The sequence below is a fragment of the Bufo bufo genome, chromosome 4 (genome assembly GCF_905171765.1).
Source record: "Bufo bufo chromosome 4, aBufBuf1.1, whole genome shotgun sequence".
Taxonomy (NCBI): Eukaryota; Metazoa; Chordata; class Amphibia; order Anura; family Bufonidae; genus Bufo; species Bufo bufo.
In genome coordinates, this window is record NC_053392.1 from 390,956,535 (window position 1) to 390,980,737 (window position 24,203).

The following is a 24,203-nucleotide window of genomic DNA, read 5'->3' on the forward strand; positions in this document are numbered from 1 at the left end:
CATTCTAGGGGCCCAAATGTGTGGTAAGGAGTTTGAAATCAAATTCTGTAAAAAATGACCAGTGAAATCCGAAAGGTGCTCTTTGGAATATGGGCCCCTTTGCCCACCTAGGCTGCAAAAAAGTGTCACACATCTGGTATCTCCGTACTCGGGAGAAGTTGGGGAATGTGTTTTGAGGTGTCATTTTACATATACCCATGCTGGGTGAGATAAATATCTTGGTCAAATGCCAACTTTGTATAAAAAAATGGGAAAAGTTGTCTTTTGCCAAGATATTTCTCTCACCCAGCATGGGTATATGTAAAATGACACCCCAAAACACATTCCCCAACTTCTACTGAATACGGAGATACCAGATGTGTGACACTTTTTTGCAGCCTAGGTGGGCAAAGGGGCCCATATTCCAAAGAGCACCTTTCGGATTTCACTCGTCATTTTTTACAGAATTTGATTTCAAACTCCTTACCACACATTTGGGCCCCTAGAATGCCAGGGCAGTATAACTACCCCACAAGTGACCCCATTTTGGAAAGAAGAGACCCCAAGGTATTCGCTGATGGGCATAGTGAGTTCATGGAAGTTTTTATTTTTTGTCACAAGTTAGTGGAATATGAGACTTTGTATGAAAAAAAAAAAAAAAAAAAAAATCATCATTTTCCACTAACTTGTGACAAAAAATAAAAAATTCTAGGAACTCGCCATGCCCCTCACGGAATACCTTGGGGTGTCTTCTTTCCAAAATGGGGTCACTTGTGGGGTAGTTATACTGCCCTGGCATTTTCCAGGGGCCCTAATGTGTGGTAAGTAGGTAAATGACCTGTGAAATCCTAAAGGTGCTCTTTGGAATGTGGGCCCCTTTGCCCACCTAGGCTGCAAAAAAGTGTCACACATGTGGTATCGCCGTATTCAGGAGACGTTGGGGAATGTGTTTTGGGGTGTCATTTTACATATACCCATGCTGGGTGAGAGAAATATCTTGGCAAAAGACAACTTTTCCCATTTTTTTATACAAAGTTGGCATTTGACCAAGATATTTATCTCACCCAGCATGGGTATATGTAAAATGACACCCCAAAACACATTCCCCAACTTCTCCTGAGTACGGCGATACCACATGTGTGACACTTTTTTGCAGCCTAGATGCGCAAAGGGGCCCAAATTCATTTTAGGAGGGCATTTTTAGACATTTGGATACCAGACTTCTTCTCACGCTTTGGGGCCCCTAGAATGCCAGGGCAGTATAAATACCCCACATGTGACCCCATTTTGGAAAGAAGACACCCCAAGGTATTCAATGAGGGGCATGGCGAGTTCATAGAAATTTTTTTTTTTGGGCACAAGTTAGCGGAAATTGATATTTTTTATTTTTTTTCTCACAAAGTCTCCCGTTCCGCTAACTTGGGACAAAAATTTTAATCTTTCATGGACTCAATATGCCCCTCACGGAATACCTGGGGGTGTCTTCTTTCCGAAATGGGGTCACATGTGGGGTATTTATACTGCCCTGGCATTCTAGGGGCCCTAAAGCGTGAGAAGAAGTCTGGAATATAAATGTCTAAAAAATTTTACGCATTTGGATTCCGTGAGGGGTATGGTGAGTTCATGTGAGATTTTATTTTTTGACACAAGTTAGTGGAATATGAGACTTTGTAAGAAAAAAAATAAATAAAATTCCGCTAACTTGGGCCAAAAAAATGTCTGAATGGAGCCTTACAGAGGGTGATCAATGACAGGGGGGTGATCAATGACAGGGGGGGTGATCAATGACAGGGGGGTGATCAATGACAGGGGGGGGTGATCAATGACAGGGGGGTGATCAGGGAGTTTATATGGGGTGATAACCACAGTCATTGATCACGCCCGTGTAAGGCTTCATTCAGACGTCCGTATGCGTTTTGCGGATCCGATCCATCTATCAGTGCATCCGTAAAAATCATGCGGACATCTGAATGGAGCTTTACAGGGGGGTAATCAATGACAGGGGGGTGATCAGGGAGTCTATATGGGGTGATAACCACAGTCATTGATCATGCCCCTGTAAGGCTTCATTCAGACGTCCGGATGCGTTTTGTGGATCCGATCCATCTATCAGTGCATCCGTAAAAATCATGCGGACATCTGAATGGAGCTTTACAGGGGGGTAATCAATGACAGGGGTGTAATCAATGACAGGAGGGTGATCAGGGAGTCTATATGGGGTGATAACCACAGTCATTGATCACGCCCCTGTAAGGCTTCATTCAGACGTCCGGATGCGTTTTGCGGATCCGATCCATCTATCAGTGCATCCGTAAAAATCATGCGGACATCTGAATGGAGCTTTACAGGGGGTTGATCAATGACAGGGGTGTGATCAGGGAGTCTATATGGGGTGATAACCACAGTCATTGATCACGCCCCTGTAAGGCTTCATTCAGACGTCCGGATGCGTTTTGCGGATCCGATCCATCTATCAGTGCATCCGTAAAAATCATGCGGACATCTGAATGGAGCTTTACAGGGGGTTGATCAATGACAGGGGTGTGATCAGGGAGTCTATATGGGGTGATAACCACAGTCATTGATCACGCCCCTGTAAGGCTTCATTCAGACGTCCGGATGCGTTTTGCGGATCCGATCCATCTATCAGTGCATCCGTAAAAATCATGCGGACATCTGAATGGAGCTTTACAGGGGGGTAATCAATGACAGGGGTGTAATCAATGACAGGGGGGTGATCAGGGAGTCTATATGGGGTGATAACCACAGTCATTGATCATGCCCCTGTAAGGCTTCATTCAGACGTCCGGATGCGTTTTGTGGATCCGATCCATCTATCAGTGCATCCGTAAAAATCATGCGGACATCTGAATGGAGCTTTACAGGGGGGTAATCAATGACAGGGGTGTAATCAATGACAGGGGGGTGATCAGGGAGTCTATATGGGGTGATAACCACAGTCATTGATCACGCCCCTGTAAGGCTTCATTCAGACGTCCGGATGCGTTTTGCGGATCCGATCCATCTATCAGTGCATCCGTAAAAATCATGCGGACATCTGAATGGAGCTTTACAGGGGGTTGATCAATGACAGGGGTGTGATCAGGGAGTCTATATGGGGTGATCACCACAGTCATTGATCATGCCCCTGTAAGGCTTCATTCAGACGTCCGGATGCGTTTTGCGGATCCGATCCATCTATCAGTGGATCCGTAAAAATCATGCGGACATCTGAATGGAGCTTTACAAGGGGTTGATCAATGACAGGGGGGTGATCAGGGAGTCTATATGGGGTGATAACCACAGTCATTGATCATGCCCCTGTAAGGCTTCATTCAGACGTCCGGATGCGTTTTGCGGATCCGATCCATCTATCAGTGCATCCGTAAAAATCATGCGGACATCTGAATGGAGCTTTACAGGGGGTTGATCAATGACAGGGGTGTGATCAGGGAGTCTATATGGGGTGATCACCACAGTCATTGATCACGCCCCTGTAAGGCTTCATTCAGACGTCCGGATGCGTTTTGCGGATCCGATCCATCTATCAGTGCATCCGTAAAAATCATGCGGACATCTGAATGGAGCTTTACAGGGGGGTAATCAATGACAGGGGTGTAATCAATGACAGGGGGGTGATCAGGGAGTCTATATGGGGTGATAACCACAGTCATTGATCATGCCCCTGTAAGGCTTCATTCAGACGTCCGGATGCGTTTTGTGGATCCGATCCATCTATCAGTGCATCCGTAAAAATCATGCGGACATCTGAATGGAGCTTTACAGGGGGGTAATCAATGACAGGGGTGTAATCAATGACAGGGGGGTGATCAGGGAGTCTATATGGGGTGATAACCACAGTCATTGATCACGCCCCTGTAAGGCTTCATTCAGACGTCCGGATGCGTTTTGCGGATCCGATCCATCTATCAGTGCATCCGTAAAAATCATGCGGACATCTGAATGGAGCTTTACAGGGGGTTGATCAATGACAGGGGTGTGATCAGGGAGTCTATATGGGGTGATAACCACAGTCATTGATCATGCCCCTGTAAGGCTTCATTCAGACGTCCGGATGCGTTTTGCGGATCCGATCCATCTATCAGTGGATCCGTAAAAATCATGCGGACATCTGAATGGAGCTTTACAAGGGGTTGATCAATGACAGGGGGGTAATCAATGACAGGGGGGTGATCAGGGAGTCTATATGGGGTGATAACCACAGTCATTGATCATGCCCCTGTAAGGCTTCATTCAGACGTCCGGATGCGTTTTGCGGATCCGATCCATCTATCAGTGCATCCGTAAAAATCATGCGGACATCTGAATGGAGCTTTACAGGGGGTTGATCAATGACAGGGGTGTAATCAATGACAGGGGGGTGATCAGGGAGTCTATATGGGGTGATCAGGGGCTAATAAGGGGTTAATAAGTGACGGGGGGGGGGTGTAGTGTAGTGTAGTGGTGCTTGGTGGGACTTTACTGAGCTACCTGTGTCCTCTGGTGGTCGATCCAAACAAAGGGGACCACCAGAGGACCAGGTAGCAGGTATATTAGACGCTGTTATCAAAACAGCGTCTAATATACCTGTTAGGGGTTAAAAAAAACACATCTCCAGCCTGCCAGCGAACGATCGCCGCTGGCAGGCTGGAGATCAACTCTCTTACCTTCCGTTCCTGTGAGCGCGCGCGCCTGTGTGCGCGCGTTCACAGCAAATCCCGGCTCACGCGAGATGACGCGTATATGCGTCGCTGAGCGCAGGGCTAACACCTCCGAAACGCGAATCTGCGTACAGCGGTCCGGAGGTGGTTAAAAGGAACCTGTCACCTCCAAAAACTATCCTAAGCCACCAGCAGTACCTGACAGTAGCCAGCAACGTGTTTTCGACGATAATTTTCTACCTGAAGGCCGATGCTCAGAAAACGTTATTTTATCCCCTGCCGGAGCACTTCTCCGTACATGCTTGAAGACACTGGGACAGCGGCCTCCTTGCTTCAAGTCACGGTAACCACGCCCCCTTCGCCGTGACTGACAGCCGGCAGTTCTGCTGGCTTTGCCGAACTCTCTGCATAAGCGCTGTCAGTCACAGGGAAGGGGGCATGGTTATCTTGACTTGAAGCAAGGAGGCCGCTGCCCTCTTGACTTCAAGCATGACTAGAGAAGCATGCCAGCAGGGGATAAAAGAACGATTTCTGAGCATCAGCCTTCAGGAAGAAAATTATTGTCGGAAACACGCTGCTGGCTACTGTCAGGTACTGCTGGTGGCTTGGGATGGTTTTTGGAGGTGACAGGTTCCCTTTAATGAGTAACAGAACTTTAGAAAAACTTGATATGTCAAAAAGCCTCTTCAAAGATTTGATTGGTAAGGTCCAAGTGCTGAGACCCCCACCAAACGTGATAGAAAGTCTATGAGGTTGTCTTTGGTAGCAAGGTGAGATGACAGTTGGCTGAGAGCTTTTAACTCCTAACTTGGAACCCCTCTCATCAAAACATTTAATGTGTAAGTAGGACTGAAATATAGTTACCTTACTCATTAAACACTACGCGGCTTCTCTCTGGCTTAGGATCCGCATTTTTTGTGGGTCGGATGTGGAACCATTCACTTCAATGGGGCCGCAAAAGATGCGGACAGCACACCTGCATGCTGTCCACATCCATATGTCCGCGGCCCCACAAAAAAAAAAAAAAAAAAATAGAACATGTCCTATTTTTGTCCGTTTTACGGACAAGGAGAGGACGGTTCTATAGAGAGCAGGAGGTTCCGTTCTGCAAAGTGCAGAACTCACGACCAGAATCTATGTTTTGTACAGCTGCAATTTGCGGACCGCAAAACAGACAACGGTCGTGTGCATGAGCCCTTAAAATTAGAAAAGCTCCCAGGAAACTCCCTACAACATGCTTTTTAGTAATGTGAAACTCTGAGCAGAGCTACATCTGATAAAATGCAGGAGCTTTTCACCTGACACATTCACATATGGATTCATCCTAGGAATCCAGTTGCAAGCTACAGTATATGTAATAGTAGAGCAGCTTGTAGGCACTCACATTCATTGATACAGTATATAATCACAGTGTGCTTAATGTACTCTCCAGTTAATGTCACGTTATCAGGAGAAAGGAACACCATACTTCACTGGAAATGGTTATTGCTTTAAACTCTGTTAAGTGAAGGCTGCAATTACTGACAAAAATGTGATTGTCAAGACTGACAACTTATGAATGGCAACCCAGGATTACAAATCTTTCTTCTCCCAGTACAAAGAAGCGACTATTAGGGCAATATAAGCCCATATGGTAAAGGCTGCCTGATGTCTAATACTGTAAGCTGTATGCCCCCCCCCCCCCCCCCTGTGTCATAAAAATAGATGATAAATATCGTATCACAGGGGTCCAACAACTGGGACCCCTAGCAATGCCGAGAAGGATGGGTCCCGAGTCGTCTCTCTGAATGGAGAAGCAATTTGCAATTCACTGTAGTAAGGAACGCTATAGGGATTAGATAAAACTAATACTTTATTAAATTTGCAAAAAGTGTGAGGAAAGGAAACCTACTGACTATATAAAATTCTAAGTGACCAGATCTATCCGCAGATCCTGAGGCGGATCGAGGTATCACATGGAAAACCACGATCAGCGGTACCGCTCAGGTGTGGATAAGGTCACTAAGAAATCCACTTCAGGTGCACTACAAATGGTTGCAGAACCATGCCAGCCGGCTATAGTAATCTAACACAACCAAAATTGCGCACCGTGGCACGGACAAGGTGCTCAGCTCAGTCACCCAGTCTAGATGGCCCTGGACTAAATTAACAAACTAATCCATTGATAAACATCTACTCATTGGGTCCGACCTGGATCAAGAACCACCTGTTCATGGATATGAACCAGATGTCTGATTGTCGGCCCTGTGAACACGAATCAAGGGACACTAACTACCTGGGTGTGAGCAAAAAGCTTGAGTGTACCTGTTCACATACTACAGAGGGCTGGGTTAACGCAGACCACTTCTGTTGTGTGAACGCAAATCAAGCAAAAATTCAAAAACATGGGTTTACCCCCACTGATCGCTCGACGCGTTTCGCCATGTTTGGCTCGTCAGGAGCATAAAATGTGGGTAGAAGGACAAACAAACAAGTCAGCTGCTGACCTCCGTGACAGAGGCTGCAGCTATCAGCACTGAGTGGCCGTACGCGGCCGCAAGGACACGCGCTATATAAGGAGGAGACTCCTCCCCTCTTCTGGATCAAGCCCCTGGGGCGGCCAATAAGAAAGCAGGAGGCGCCGCAGCAACCAACCCGCCCCAATTACCCGCCCCCTCTGTGAGACGATCACAGGCGAATGTTAAAACATTCGCATACTAATGTTAGAGTGACCAAATGGCGGTTTGAAATTGATAAGGTAGCATAGCAATGCAGGAACAGGGATCCACATGGATCCTTATCCACACGTGAGCGGTACCGCTGATCGTGGTTTTCCATGTGATACCTCGATCCGCCTCAGGATCCGTGGATAGATCTGGTCACTTAGAATTTTATATAGTCAGTAGGTTTCCTTTCCTCACACAATAAAGTATTAGTTTTATCTAATCCCTATAGCGTTCCTTACTACAGTGAATTATTTTTGATGGTGGAACGTATACCACTATTAGCTTGTCAGTGATTGGAGAAGCAATTTGCATGTCAGTCCAAAGCTTCACTCACTTTATACTGGGCTGACATAGAATGGAACAGTGGACCAACATGTGCAGTACTGCTCCACTGAGAGAGAGGACTCAGGGACCCCTCATTCCCAGGAACGCTGGGTCTCCCCGTGGTTGGACCTGCATGATCCAATATTCATCACCAATCCTGTGGATAGGTCATAAATCCTTATTACAGGCTAAGCCTCCATGGATTGGACTTGGTATGGACTGGGGAATTTGAAGGCCAATCAACACTTTGAACTCTTTGTCATGTTGCTCAAACCATTCCTGAAAAATGCTTGCAGTGTGGCAGGGAGCATTATCATGCTGAAAGAAGCCACCTACCATAAGGGAATACCACTGCCTTGGAGGGGTACTTTGTTTTCAACAATGTTTAGGTACTGTAGGTTGTACATGTCAGTTATATCTACATGGATGCTAGGGCCCAAGGTTTCCCAGCAGAACATTGTCCAGAGCACCACACTGCCTCTACTATCTTCCCTTCTTCCAACAGTGCACCAGGTACCATCCCTTCACTAGGTAATAGTTGCGTTGATACCTGTCCATCAATGTAATGTAGCAAAAAAACATAATCCATTAGACCAGGCCACATTCTTCCACTGCTCCATGGTCCAGTTCTGATGCTTTGGTGGTGGACAGAGGGTTAGTAGGGGTACTCTGACGGTCTGTGGCTACACAGTTCCATATGAAGCAAGCTGTGATACACTGTGCTTGGATATCTTTCTATCATTGCCACCATAAACGGTTTCATTAATTATCTCGCTACAGTAGTTCTGTAGGATTGGACTAGATGGGCTTACTGACCCTGTTGATGATTCATTGTGATACCAGGAACAGTGTGAAGCACTGCAGCCTTGTGGTCGTTGTAAAGCCTTATTTGTCTAAGAATATAATTCTTACCTGCTTCAGGTGCAGGGTGTCCATTACCCTTTACAATGTTTTTTGAGATTAAGAAGTTCTTCTCCACTGCATCTTTGTCAGTTTTTGATGAAACAGTGCCTAGAGAAATGAAACATATTGCACAATAAAAATATAGTTCATTATATGCCTGAGATTATATATTACCAAAATTATTACCACAGATTGACTGATCTGAAGGTCTTTTACTCTTTAAAGGAGTTGTTTTAATATTGATGATGTTTTAATGAGATAATGTGTATAACTGCTACATAAGGGAAGTAGAACACACTGATGAGGCTACATGAAAACCTTATAAAGTGGACTTTCCAATTTATACTATATGGAATGAAAGCTGCAGTCCATAGGAGGGCACTGAGTTGCATGCAAGTATCCACTTAGCTATAGCCTTAGGCCTAAAGAAACGGACGTTGTTTGCATTCGAGCCCCATTTTTAGCGGCTCCGATGTGGACCCATTCACTTCAATGGGGCCGCAAAAAATGCGGACAGTACTTGATGTGCTGTCCGCATCCGTGCCTCTGTTCCGCGGCCCCGCAAACAAGTCCTATTCTTCTCCGTATCACAGACAAGGATAGGACTGGTCTATTGAGGGCCAGACCTTCTGTTCCTCAAATTGCGGAATGTACACGGCTGGTATCCATCCTTAAAGGGAGTCTCTCATTGGTGGTCATTAAGGGGTTAATGTTGATGGCCCATCCTCAGGATGGGCCATTAATATTTGATTGGTGGTGATTTTATCCCTTGTACCCCGCATGGCACCTGTGTAAATAATGAAGTGGACATGTCATTCGTTAGAATGCCATGGCACCTTCATTATGCTGATCACTAGGTATCACGGGGTTGAGCCAGCTCTGGTTGAATACTGATGGCCTGTCTGAAACCCTTTAATATTTCTATAACATTAGCATATCAATGGCTGATAACATGCACCAGTTAATACAGGCCAGTAAAGCAAGAATCAACAACATACCTGGTACTGCTTCCAGATTTCCTCTAGGGTCGAGAGTTGTATGTTGTGTAATGGCTCCTACACAAAGACACAAATCACACATCTAAGAACCGGTATATTTCTGCTGTTAAAGATTACAGGTATATGAACTACATCGGGCATTGTAATAACCTTCAAAGATTACTATTCTCTGCCTTGTGTATCATTTTTATAGGTGTAAAATGTATGAAGAATATTTTTTCTGAAATCAGGAACATAACATTGACCCACAAATGTATTATCTCTCAAAAGAATTCTATAGTAGCGCAAAGCCAAATCCACACCAGCTGCGTTACATTCTGACTGCCAATGGGTGCTTCTGGGGGAGCTCAGGCACTTACTAAAGAAGGATTTATTTAATGGGAATTGTATAAATCAGTCATCTATCAGCTCCCCCTACTGGTGGCTGCAAACAGCAAGTAATGTTTACTTGAAGCTCTGTATCAAAAGATCACAGTTCCAACCTCTATAAAGATATATCAGAATGTTGGACTTATTTAGAAAATCATTTAGAACCCTGCAGTTATTCTCTATTACGCCATTTTAGGACTCTATTTGGTCATAAGACATACTGTACACACAGCACTTACCTGTCTTGAGCATACTATCGCCATTCAGTTCCTCAAGAAGTGTTTGATTTTTTTCTGCATTGGAGGACACAGAAATCTTCTGCCCTGTTACTCTTGATTTTTCCACAGCAGAATCCTTATCTTTGTCCATCTCACTTCCCAAGACTGCATGGCTGTGTGTCTTGTCAGATATGTGAATCACCGTCTTACGACCGGAACTGACTACATTAAATATAAATGACTTGTTATACATCAGAAATATGACATCAGTATCCAAAGGGTTAGCAATAAAAATACACTCCGAGCAGCAACCTGCTATATCTCTGTATATGAAGATAATAGGATCTTTATTTTATTTGGAAAGTCTTCACACCCTTTCATTTTCTTCAGATTTTGTTATGTTGCTGCCTTGTGCTGAAATGGTCATAAATTAGGAACATCCTTTGGCAGCGCAAGGGATATCAAGACAGGCGCAGAAAGCTGCATGCTTATGCAGTACCTGGGACACAGCACCATATAATGTGCACTGGAGCTGCTGAGGAACCTCTTCCTAAAGAAAGGTAGAGGGGTGTTGTGTCAGTCAATCAGCAGATGGCACAGGAGAAAGAACGTCCTACTAAATTGATCTGCAAGGACTACTTCTGCATGAAGAGATACCGTAAGTTGTGACTGTGTAGTGGCTGTCACAGTGCCGTTTTCAGAACCATTGCAGCCTATGAAGCTATTCACATGGCTGCTTTTTTTTAAGCCAGAAGGACCTCATGGAAATCAATGGGACTGTTTTTAACGATGGCTTAGACAGGAGTGTACCCATCTAACGACCTAAAAACGGGTACATTCAGGGGTTAAAAAAAATCAATAACTAAATACCTCATCCACTTGGTCAAGCCGGGACACTCACTCCTCACAGGTTACAGAAGGACCTGGCGCTCCGAGCATATTGACATCATCAAGGGTCCTTTCACGCTATAACCTGTGAGGAATGTCCCCTTCACTGGATGCAGCAGGGCCTGCAATATGTCATGTCGGCACAAACAGGCATGTGTGGGAAAAGAGAGGGGCACAACTGGGGGGCCATTATATATGTAAAGGGACACGACTATATATCCCATTGTGCCCCCTGTAGTTATAATGGCCCCCAGTTGTGCCACTGTATATATAAGCGGTCATTAGTACAGAACTGGGGATGCACAGCACAGAGCAGCAGGAAGAGCAGGTGCTGGATCTCAGGAGCAGCGGTGGAGTCTGGAACAGGAGAGGTGAGTTGATTTTTTCTTTGTCTGATCTGAGGTCGGATTAACATGGGGGTCTGATCTGAGTTCTGATTGAGGGTCTTAATAACATTGGGGGTCTGAGGTGAGGTCTGATTGAGATTCTTTTTAACATTAGGGGTCTGATGTGAGGTCTGAATGGGGGTCTTCTTAACATTGGGGGTATGATCTGCATTCTGAATGGGGGTCTTATTTACATTGGAGGTCTGATCTGAGGTCTGATGAAAAAACATTTTCTCTTATTTTCCTCCTCTAAAATGTAGGTGCATCTTATGAGCAGATGCGTCTTATAGGGTGAAAAATATGGTGTGTATACATATTAGTATATATCTGTGTATATACCGATGTATATCAGTATATAAATATATCGGTATATATACGGTGTGTGCACAACTGGGGACCATTATACCTACAGCGGGCACAAAGGGTGCATTAATAATACTGGGGGCACTATGAGGGGCATAATATATATAATGATGGAACTGCAGGGGTTTAATGAAAGTCATCCTTTTTAATGGCCATTTTTCACAGCCATTAAAAACAGATGTAAAACAGCCATTAAAAATGGACAGACGGACAGAAAATGGATGCACAAATGGTTGACAAGTGGCCATGAAAAACTAACAGTGTGTCCGTGAATGTAGGCTTAAGCCTCAGTCACACGTCACTGTTTTGGTCAGTGATTTCCATCAGTTATTGTGAGCCAAAACCAGAATTGGAGCCTCTACAGAGATAAGATATAAGGCTCCATTCACACGTCCGTGGTGTGTTGCGGACCCGCAAATTGCGGATCCGCAACACACCCGCCCGGCACCCCTATAGAAATGCATATTCTTGTCCGCAAGCTGCGGACAAGAATAGGACATGTTCTATCTTTTGCGGAGCTGCGGACCTGAAGATCGGGGCCGCGCTCCGCAAATGCGGATGCTGACAGCATACTGTGTGCTGTCCGCATCCATTCCGTCCCCATAGAAAATGAATGGGTCCGCAGCCGTTCCGCAAAATTGCGGAACGAATGTGGACCCATTTGCGGACGTGTGAATGGAGCCTAAGGGAAAGATCCGTACCTGTTCTGTGTTTAGAGCCACACCTGGTTTTGGCTCAAAATCACTGATGGAAATCACTGACCAAAACACTGAAGTGTGAATGAGATTTACTCCCTGTGTTGGCGCCATGTGTTGGATCAGCAGCTTTGTGGATAAAGATCTGCTTTGGTAGCAAAATAGCTCTGCAGTAAAGTAGGTACAGTTGCAAGAAAAAGTATGTGAACCCTTTGGAATGATATGGATTTCTGCACAAATTGGTCATAAAATGTGATCTGATCTTCATCTAAGTCACAACAATAGACAATCACAGTCTGCTTAAACTAATAACACACAAAGAATTAAAAGTATGTGAACCCCTAGATTAATGACATTTCCAAGAGCTAATTGGAGTGAGGTGTCAGCCAACTGGAGTCCAATCAATGAGATGAGATTGGAGGTGTTGGTTACAGCTACCCTGCCCCATAAAAAACACACACCAGTTCTGGGTTTGCTTTTCACAAGAAGCATTGCCTGATGTGAATGATGCCTTGCACAAAAGAGCTCTCAGAAGACCTACTATTAATAATTGTTGACTTGCAAAGGGTTATAAAAGTATCTCCAAAAGCCTTGCTGTTCATCAGTCCACAGTAAGACAAATTGTCTATAAATGGAGAAAGTTCAGCACTGCTGCTACTCTCCCTAGAAGTGGCCGTCCTGTAAAGATGACTGTAAGAGCACAGCGCAGACTGCTCAATGAGGTGAAGAAGAATCCTAGAGTGTCAGCTAAAGACTTACAAAAGTCTCTGGCATATGCTAACATCCCTGTTAGCGAATCTACGATATGTAAAACACTAAACAAGAATGGATTTTATAGGAGGATTCCACAGAGGAAGCCACTGCTGTCCAAAAAAAAACATTGCTGCACGTTTACAGTTTGCACAAGAGCACCTGGATGTTCCACAGCAGTACTGGCAAAATATTCTGTGGACAGATGAAACCAAAGTTGAGTTGTTTAGAAGAAACACACAACACTATGTGTGGAGAAAAAGAGGCACAGCACACCAACATCAAAAACTCATCCCAACTGTGAAGTATGGTGGTGGGGGCATCATGGTTTGGGGCTGCTTTGCTGTGTCAGGGCCTGGACGGATTGCTATCATCGAAGGAAAAATGAATTCCCAAGTTTATCAAGAAATTTTGCAGGAGAACTTAAGGCCATCTGTCCACCAGCTGAAGCTCAACAGAAGATGGGTGTTGCAACAGGACAACGACACAAAGCATAGAAGTAAATCAACAACAGAATGGCTTAAACAGAAGAAAATACGCCTTCTGGAGTGGCCCATTCAGAGTCCTGACCTCAACCCGATTGAGATGCTGTGGCATGACCTCAAGAAAGCGATTCACACCAGACATCCCAAGAATATTGCTGAACTGAAACAGTTCTGTAAAGAGGAATGGTCAAGAATTACTACTGACCGTTGTGCACGTCTGATCTGCAACTACAGGAAACGTTTGGTTGAAGTTATTGCTGCCAAAGGAGGTTCAACCAGTTATTAAATCCAAGGGTTCACATTCTTTTTCCAACTGCACTGTGAATGTTTACATGGTGTGTTCAATAAAAACATGGTAACATTTAATTCTTTGTGTGTTATTAGTTTAAGCAGACTGTGATTGTCTATTGTTGTGACTTAGATGAAGATCAGATCACATTTTATGACCAATTTGTGTAGAAATCCATATCCTTCCAAAGGGTTCACATACTTTTTCTTGCAACTGTATATACAAAGCATGGCACATCCAGTAACAGAGTAATTCCTATAGAGCTGGATCATATACAGGAATGTATGTAATAACACACATCTAAGGCCTCATGCACACGGGCGTTTTTTTTTGCGGTCCGCAAAAACGGTTTCCGTTATTCCGTGATCCGTGTCCGTTTTTTCATCCGTGGGTCTTCCTTGATTTTTGGAGGATCCACGGACATGAAAAGTGAAAAAAAAAACTAAGTCAAGTTTGCATCGAAAATCATAGGAAAAACGGAAACGGATCACGGACGCGGATGACTATCTTGTGTGCATCCGTGATTTTTCACGGACCCATTGACTTGAATGGGTCCGTGAACCGTTGTCCGTGAAAAAAATAGGACAGGTCATATTTTTTTCACGGATTGGAAAAACGGATCACGGACGCGGAAGCCAAATGGTGCATTTTCCGGTTTTTCCACTGACCCATTGAAAGTCAATGGGTCCGCGAAAAAAAACGGAAAACGGAACAACGGCCGCAGATGCACACAATGGTCGTGTGCATGAGGCCTTAGAATGAGCCTGTGTTTGCTGCAAACCGAGAAATACAATGACAGCTTTCTGTTCTTGCTTTGTAGTTTTCATAATTTATAAGCTGATGTAACCCTATGACTGGGTATTCCTGGATGTGGTGCAGAATGACTCACGGTTCTGGCAGAAAGCTTCGTCAGAGCCATCCGGGCACTGGACCACTCTGTCACAGGCCAGGGTGATATCTATACAACAGCCATCGTCACAGATAAACTGATAGCGGGAACATCCTCCGCTGCACGATGTGACCGCTGCGGAGAAAAGAAAACAGCACATTACAAAGTCATGGGTGGCTACACATTTATCCTGGAACAACTGTTACAGAAATATGTAGTGTTATATAGCATAAATCCAAATATGTGGTCAAACTTGATCATTTCGATTGGGAACTGCTGCAGCTTTCTGTTTTGGGGGTCCTAAGCAGGTCATGACAATATGAAGGGATGTTCTAATGGGACAAATTAAATGTGGCAATAAATCAGTTCTCAGAGATACAGATATTGATGACCTATACTCCCAGCACAAGAGAAAGCGGAAGTGTGTTCAAAACGGCTGTCGCCTTCTCCATGTATCCTGCTGTGATTTTATGGAATTACAGAATAAAGAAGGAGATTTTTAAAGTGGTGAGTGCCGCGCTTTCTTTTTCCTATTTTCCTGTGAGGTTATCAGTATGAGATTGGTGGGGGTCCACTGATCAGCTCGGCTGCCGCGGAACTAGATTGTGTGGAGAGCCTTCTGTTACCTCTCCATGCTGCACAACGCTTCCTGGGAAGAAAGAGAGCCAAACCCCGCTTCGGACAGCAGAGACACGGAGCATTAATGTGATTGATAATGCTCCGTGACACGGTGACAACTTTATGTCATTGTGATTTTGTAGTAAAAAGATCACAGAGAGGCAAAGAGCATTATCAATCATGTTAATGCTCCGTGTCTCTGCTGTCTGTAGTGAGGTTTGGCTCTCTTTCACGCAGCAGATTACATGCACGACATCCGCTTGTGTGAAAGAGCCCTAAGGGTTTAAATGTCTGCAATCAGCGTTAGGCCTTTTTCACACGACAGTTTTTTTTTCGGTTTACGGGCCGTTTTTTACGTTCCATATGCGGTCTGTAAATGGAACCATTCATTTCAATGGTTCTGCAAAAAAAAAAATTATGTACTCCGTATGCATTCCGTTTCCGTATTTCCGTTCCGTTGAAAGATAGAACATGTCCTGTATGTTATTGCCCGCAAATCACGTTCCGTGGATCCATTCAAGTCAATGGGTCCGCAAAATAAACGGAACACATATGGGGACTGCATCCGTATGTCTTCCGTATCCGTTCCGTTTTTGCGGAACCATCTATTGAAAATTTTATGCCCAGCCCATTTTTTTCTATGTAATTACTGGCATACGTAAAAACGGAACAGAAAAATGGAACAGAAACGTAAACACAACAGAAACAAAATACTGAACAACGGATCAGTGAAAAACGGACCGCAACACACTGAAAAAGCCATATGGTCGTGTGAAAGAGGCCTTATTAGCCCCAGGTGTCTGCTGTGTGGAGCAAGCACCATCTTTAAAGAGACAGGTGCTGTACATATGTGGTGCATGTCATCAAGTGGTTAATGGGACTGAGCTGTACATATGGCATGTGACTGGATGTGAGGACTGGTCAGCAGTGATGGTCAGTTCGCAGTGTTCGCCAACGAACACATGCGGCTGCCATCTTGACTCACCCATCCGGCGATGCACAGGTAAGCCCTTACCTGTGCCGGGAGCCGGTCTGAAATCAAATGCAGTCACCGGGAGCAGGCAGTTCCAAGAACAGCCCGATGAAGGCCCCCGGCTGCTGTTCTCGGAACTGCCTGCTCCCGGTTTCCGCATATGATTTCAGACCGGCTCCCGGCACAGGTAAGGGCTTACCTGTGCATCGCCGGACGGGTGAGTCAAGATGGCAGCCGCATGTGTTCGTTGACGAACACTGTGAACTGACCATCACTGCTGGTCAGCAATATTAAAATTCAGGGAACCTGGTTTAATACAAATAAGGGTTAGAGAGTATTGTAAGTGGATTTGCCGCATTATTTTTCTAAGTTTAATAAAATATTAGTATTTTTGAGTATAAATAAATGATATTTTATTGTGCATACTCTTAAGGTGATTATCAATGGTTCAGAGACATACCAAACAATGCTAACTGTTAAATGTGAACATGCGTGCACTGTATGTGACATTCCTACTTAAGACACTAGATGGCAATATTTTCAAATGGATAGAAGCGATGGTGAACTTTATTAACTGCGACTACAGCAGAACTTCTCAAAGTTTGCAAGGGTCTCACTGGTCAGGTGCCTTCTCACTGTTGGTGAGGTGCAGCTGGGAAAGATAGTTTTGACAGAAGTAATCATATGCTGCACTGAACATTCTCTATCTGCACCAACTTCTCCTTCAGTAATATAATTGACAGCACTGTGCTTATTTTGAACATTTTAATCCTTCAAAAATAATTATACCCTCAACAATAAATCTGCAACACCAAGAAAGACAATCCATAAGGAAGTAGCAGGTGTCACAAAGATCTGCAAATGATCACATTTTCAAGCACCTAGCTCCAATCTATTGCATGTGGGAAGGGCATAAAAGCCAGACTGAAAGCAACATTTTTACCCACACAAAATAGATCCCATCAGCAGGCACTGTATTACTGAAGTGCATGCACTCACTGACTAGTAGCGCCACTCTGTGGTACAGCTGACTTATATATATGTGTGGCGAAACTAACCTCGCCACTGGGTTTTGGAGGGGCCTGTTTGCCAGCCTCTTGCCTCAGGATTATGGCCCATATACTAACTTTGAAGGAGAAGACAGACCGGCCGCACAGCCTAAATCAGTGGAACTGTTTTGGGCAGGAAAGCCATGCTTGTGGTCGGCCAAATGTGACTCCCATGGAATTTGGGAACCCCTGCTCGGATCTGGGTGATTTTTTGATATGTTGTTCACCCAGATCAGAGCTATCCATGGATGTATAAATCATGGAGATATGTGGGGTTTTGAGGTGTTTTCTGTGTTTGGGGAAAAATGTTTTCTGCCTGTGAGTGATTAAGTTAGCCCATTATGTTTGGTAATTGTATCACAGGCAGAGCCCATTGTGTTTTGGTAATTGTATTTTGTTGATTGCGTCAAAGACAATGCCTATTCTGTTATTGGGTGCGTCACAGGCAATGCCATTGTGTTTGTTAATTGCGTCACAGGCAATGCCATTGTGTTTGTTGAATGTATAGTTTTTGTGTTTAAACTGTAAAACGGTAAAGGACTGGCTGCTATGTTATGTCCTCAGTTCCCAACCAGGTCCACGGGGGTGGTACCTTTGTTGGAAAATGTGTATATAAGTCAATGCTTGTGTGTTCAATAAAGAGTTCCTGTTTTACCCTTCATCATGTTGAGTCTGGTGTTTGGGTAACTGATCGACACTGGGGAATGCTATACGCTGAAGATTTGCTATACTCCCCTGGCTATAACTACTAGCTCTTGTAAGAGCTGTTCTTGTTCATGGTTCCTGCTCTCTGGATTTAGGAGAGGTTCACCCACTGGAAGCTGAAGCCCGGTCTTGGGTGCAGTGTGGGTGGAGGACGGTTAGACCCCAACCAAGCTGCGGCGGTTCGTGGGGTCTGTGGTGGTTCTGGTGTCAAGTTGAGTGCTTGAAACTCTCGGGAATCACTAGGAGCATCCATCAATGGAGGTACCCAGTCGGGGTGCCAGGAGATCCGTTACAGTGGTGGCAGCAGTGGGATGGCGTCCTAGTGCGAGGAGAAGCAGCTCGGAGACACCGTTCGTGGAGCATATTGAGGGCAACGCTAGTATCTGTACAGCGCCCCTGGCTACAGCAGGATGGAATCGGCTATTCTTCAAACAGCGTTCCACTACGATGAGGAGCATTACATGGACTGGAGGGATGCAGTACGGAAAGGCGTCTGGCACGAGGTCCTGGAAGATGTACAGCGTCGGCGTGGCGAGAGTCTCCCCAGTGAGGAGCAGCAGTTGCGGATGCGAGTGGCCCTGCGAATGCCCCTTCTGGGAAAGTGGCCCCTGGATGAGTGGGTCACAGAACTTGAGAGCCTGGCATGGAAGGAGCTTTGGCTAGACGACACCTACCAGGCACTCTGGTGGTATGTGATTCGGCACTCCCCCTGGATGGCTGAGCACGACAGACCCGAGGGTGAGGATTATAATGGCCCTGGCCTGTTGTTTGAGTTCTTCGCAGAACCGGAGTTCGGGTACCAAACATGCGCGTGCAAAACGCATTACAATGTTTTTCACTCGCGCGGAAAAATCGCGGGTGTTCCCGCAACGCAACCGCACATTTTCCCGCATCGCCCGTGTGAAACCAGCCTAAGGGCTGTTTCACACGAGCGGATGCCGTGCGTGACATCCGCTCCGTGAATGACAGCCAAGACCCGATGCAGACTGCAGAAGCACGGAGCATTAACATGACTGATAATGCTCCGTGCCTCTCTGTGATCTCTTTACTACGAAATCACAGTGAGATAAAGTTGTCACTGTGATTTCGTAGTAAAGAGATCACAGAGAGGCACGGAGCATTATCAGTCATGTTAATGCTCTGTGCTTCTGCAGTCTGCATCGGGTCTTGGCTGTCATTCACGGAGCGGATGTCACGCACGGCATCCGCTCGTGTGAAACAGCCCTAAGACTTGCAGCTCCTTCCCTGATTTTCCATGCACAGAAAATGCTCAGGGCCACCCACCGTGCAGGGAAAATTACCAAAGGAGCTGCAGCCGACTCCCACGATTAGTAATTGTGATTTACCGTCACATACCCCAAAGTAAAGTTTAGGATAAGAGGCTGTTGAATAAAAACTGACCTGACTTATGATGTTCCTCGGGGAGGACACTGACAGAGACATTGTCTGAGCTCTTCTGACCAGATGTATCAGTGACAGTCAACTGCAGGGTATAAACTCCTTCTTGCAAATGGGATAACCTCAGTGTACCTGGTTGAGGAACCTAGAAAAATACCACGTGTTAGATAATTGTGGACATTTCTAGGGAAATAATTCTATGTAATTCAGAAATGGCAAAAAATATATCACGCCAAAGCAGCTGTTGTGCGCTTAGTGCTCGAAACTTACCGGGCAACTTCAAAATGCTATCTTTGCTGCTTTTAACCCGTTCTGAATTTATGTTATGAATCACTAGCATGCTTAAAGGGGTTTACCAACACTTTTAGGCCTCTTTCACACAAGCAAGTTTTCTGTCTGGATGCATCCATTCATTTCAGAGGGTCTGTGCGTTTTTCACACATCATCTCTGCTTTCAGGAGAGATCGCAGCATGTTCTATATTGTGCATTTTCCCTGCAGTCCTGGCTCCATAGAAGTGAATGGGGCTTGCATGAAAAACAGACAACATCTGGATGAAATGCATTTTTCACTGATGGTTTCAAGGAGATCCAGATTGTTATTCTTCATTTTTTTTTTCACGCGCGTGACAATACGGATACAGTGCAGACGGAAAAAAAGCACACACTGAACGCAATCGCAGACAAAACTGATTGAACTTACGTGCAAACCCATCAGGTTTTCCCTGAACAGATCCTGACACAATCCGTATCGCTCGTGTGGAAGAGACCTTAGGGCTCGTTTACATGACCGTGGGGCAGGCGCATGGGGATCGCAGACCCATTCACTTGAATGGGTCCGCGATCCCTCAGTTCCGCAAAAAGATAGAGCATGTTCTATCTTTTTGTGGTGTGGAGGCACAGAACGGAACCCCAGAAAGCACTTCGTAGTGCTTCCGTTCCGCATCTCTTCGGATTTGCGGACCCATTGAAATGAATGGGTCTGCATCCGTGATGCGGAATGACAACGGAACGGTGCCCGTGTATTGTGGGTTCGCAAATGCGGTCCGCAATATGGGAACGGGACACCAACGGTCGTGTGAACGAGCCCTTATACTGATGACTTATCCTCCTGATAGGTCATCAATATCTGATCGATGGGGGTCTGACACCCGGGACCCCCTTTGACTAGCTGTTGAGAAGGCACCGGCGGCTGTGCTTGGTATTACAGTTCACTACAATTCTCTTCAATGGGGATGAGCTGTGCCTAGGCCATGTGACGGATGAATGTGAGGTCACATGGCTTAGGTTAAGTTGCGAGAAGAAATGAGCAATTGTCAGTAATAAATGGATTTTAAAAATCCATGATTGTTCAGATTTAAAAAATAAAAAATGGATTTTGTGCGCTCAAATACAAACTTCTAAATAATTACAAAAAGTAAAAAAAAACTTAAAAATATATAAATAAATTTGAAAGATATAAAAGTTTAAATCACCCCCCCTTTCTGTATAATAAAAAAATAAAAACATAAACATCATGGGTATCACCGTGACCGAAAACGCCCGTACTAGTAAAATATAAAAATATTTTTCCAATATGGCGAATGGCGTTAACAGAAAAAAGGGTTAAAATGGCCAATTTTCTATTTTTTTATTGCTTCTCTTACCAAAAAATTGTAATAGAATGTGATTTAAAAAAAATCACACACTCCAAAATGGTATCAATAAAAATTACAGATTGTCTCACAAAAAATGACCCCCCCACAGAGCTCAGTAGATACAGTATAACTAGAAAAAAGTTATGGGCGTCACTATTTAGACATAAAAAAACTATACGTATGGGGTATCGTTGTAATTGTACTGACCCAGAAAATGAAGGGCATGGGTCAGTTTTGCCGCACACAGAACGCTGTGGGAACAAAACCCATAAAACGGTGGAGGATTTTTTTCCACTACCGACCCATTTGGAATTTTTTTTAACACTTCCCACTACATTGTATGCCATAATTAATAGTGCCATTAGAAGTTACAACTTGTCCCACAAACAATAAGCCCTTATACAGCTATGTGAATGGAAAAATAAAAAAGTTATGGCTCAAGGAAGATAGGGAAGAAAAATGAAAACGCAAAAACAAAAATACCTCTGGTATCCTAAGGGTTAATGACCAAGCTAACCTTCAAGGGGTTGTGTTTCTTTCTGCAAATAAACGTTATTCTTTATATAAAGAAGAGTTCTACCATTTTCTGTACAGGGTTAGCACAAAAACACTGTTTGACTTCAAGTAGTCACAAAATCAAAACTTAAGAGGTGGGGTGCACATTGAGTGTGTGTGATGCCAGCCGATGCCACATGAAACTGTAGCCACTAATGTGTAAGAATATTTCAATACATTTACATTCTGTATCTGTTGGATATCAAGAACTAGTTTTGTGCTCACTCTGTACTTTCTATATTAATCTCTGTTAGATTTCAAGATCTCTGCTTGCAGTCATACAATAGCAACTTTCATTTTGTACTTCCAATGGATAAAAATCTGTTCTGGTTATGTGATGGACACACACATGACCGGAGCAGGTTTTTATCTCCTGGGACATGAGAAGCTACCATTTGAAGCCAAGATACTGAAAACAGGAGATACTGGAATTATGTAGGAAAATTGTACAAAAAATAAAATGTATATGCTGAAATCAGAATACCTAACAATGATGTCAGTGCTAAGTCTATGATAGGCCCCTTTCACACGAGCGAGTTTTCCGTGTGGGTGCAATGCGTGACATGAACGCATAGCACCAGCACTGAATCCTGACCCATTCATTTCAATGGGTACATGAGCGTTGTTTTTTCACACATCAGTTCTGCGTTGTGTGAAAAAAGCAGCGTGTTCTATATTCTGCGTTTTTCATGCAGCCCTGGCCCCATAGAAATGAATGGGGCTGCGTGAAAAACGCATTGCATCCGCAAGCAACTGCAAATGCAATGCGTTTTTCACTGATGGTTGCCAAGAGATGTTGTTTGTAAACCTTCAGTTTTTTATCACGCGAGTGAAAAATGCTTCAAAACGCATTGCACCTGCGCGGAAAAAACTGAACAACTGAACGCAATCGCAGACAAAACTGACTGAACTTGCTTGCAAAATAGTGCGAGTTTCACTGAACGCATCCAGAGCCAATCCGTGACGCTCGTATGAAAGAGGCCATAGGTTCAGAGGAACTACTACACCCACTTTCTGAAGGACAATAAGTATTGTAGAGGAATTGGAAACAGTTGCTCTGTCTTGTTCTATTAGCCCTCAAAAAATTTCAGAATTGGTGTTTTTTTGCATTTTTCAAAAAAAATAAAAAAAATAAACAAGTACTAGCTAATCAATAGATTATATGTACCACATAATATAATGAAAAGTACCACTTGTCCCACCAAAAACAAACCCGCATACAGCTATACCGATACGCTCTTGCAATGGGCGATTTTTCTGCGCGGGTGCAATGCGTGAGGTGAATGCATTGCACCCGCACTGAATCCGAACCCTCTCACTTTAATGGGGCTGTGCAGATGAGCCGTGATTTTGCGTGTTCTATATACTATGTTTTTCACGCAACGCAGCCCCCATAGGAATGAATGGGGCTGCGTGAAATGGGTGCAATAAGAGCAAAAGTGACACCCTGTTTTCACCAAAGCCCTAATTTACATATTAAGAAAAAGTATCGTAACTCGGGAACAGAACTTCGCATCAACAAAAGAAAAACAGCGTTTTAACCACGGATATGTGTCTATACAAACAGTTGGATAGAGAGGTCGATGGCGACAGATTGTTAATGGCATTTCCAGGTATTTCCTTCTTTTTTACCCACTCTGAGCCCTTTGGCAGTTTTTCCCACACTGGACAACACCTTTAGGCTGGGTTCACACGGGCGAGATTTCCGCGCGGTTGCAATGCGGTAGGTGAACGTATTGCACCCGCACTGTATCCCGACCCATTCATTTCAATGGGGCTGTTCAGATGAGCGGTGATTTTCACGCATCACTTGTGCGTTGCGTGAAAATCGCAGCATGCTCTATTTTCTGCGTTTTTCACGCAACGCAGGCCCCATAGAAGTGAATGGGGTTGCGTGAAAATCGCAAGCATCCGCAAGCAAGTGCAGATGCGGTGCGATTTTCACGCATGGTTGCTAGGTGACAGTCTATTCACTGTATTATTTTCCCTTATAACATGGTTATAAGGGGAAATAATAGCATTCTGAAAACAGAATGCATAGTAGGTGATCAATTGAGGGTTAAAAAAATAAATAAAAATTAACTCAGCTTCTCCTCTTGATCGCGTAGTTCCCGGTCTCTTCTTTACTTCTTTAATGATGAACTACCGGCTAGGACCTGTGGTGACGTCAGATCACATGCTCCAATCACATGGTCCATCACCACGGTGATGGACCATGTGATTGGAGCATGTGATCTGACGTCACCAAAGGTCCTTTAGCCCACAGCTCATCATTAAAGAAGTAAAGAAGAGACCGGGAACTACGCGATCAAGAGGAGAAGGTGAGTTAATTTATTTTTTTATTTTTAACCCTCAATTGATCACCTAC

The 24,203-nt window shown here is 44.4% G+C and overlaps 1 protein-coding gene across 1 annotated transcript in view; it reads right to left on the reverse strand.

Moving 5' to 3' along the window:
* Positions 1–24,203, reverse strand: part of LRP11 (LDL receptor related protein 11) — a 42,690-nt gene that overhangs the window by 2,871 nt on the left and 15,616 nt on the right. Inside the window, exons 3-7 of the mRNA XM_040427094.1 lie at positions 19,649–19,790; positions 14,903–15,037; positions 10,179–10,379; positions 9,571–9,627; positions 8,582–8,680 (exon numbers count right to left, since the gene is read on the reverse strand). Coding sequence (XP_040283028.1) covers positions 8,582–8,680; positions 9,571–9,627; positions 10,179–10,379; positions 14,903–15,037; positions 19,649–19,790 — 634 coding nt within the window. The remainder of the gene's footprint in view (positions 1–8,581; positions 8,681–9,570; positions 9,628–10,178; positions 10,380–14,902; positions 15,038–19,648; positions 19,791–24,203) is intronic.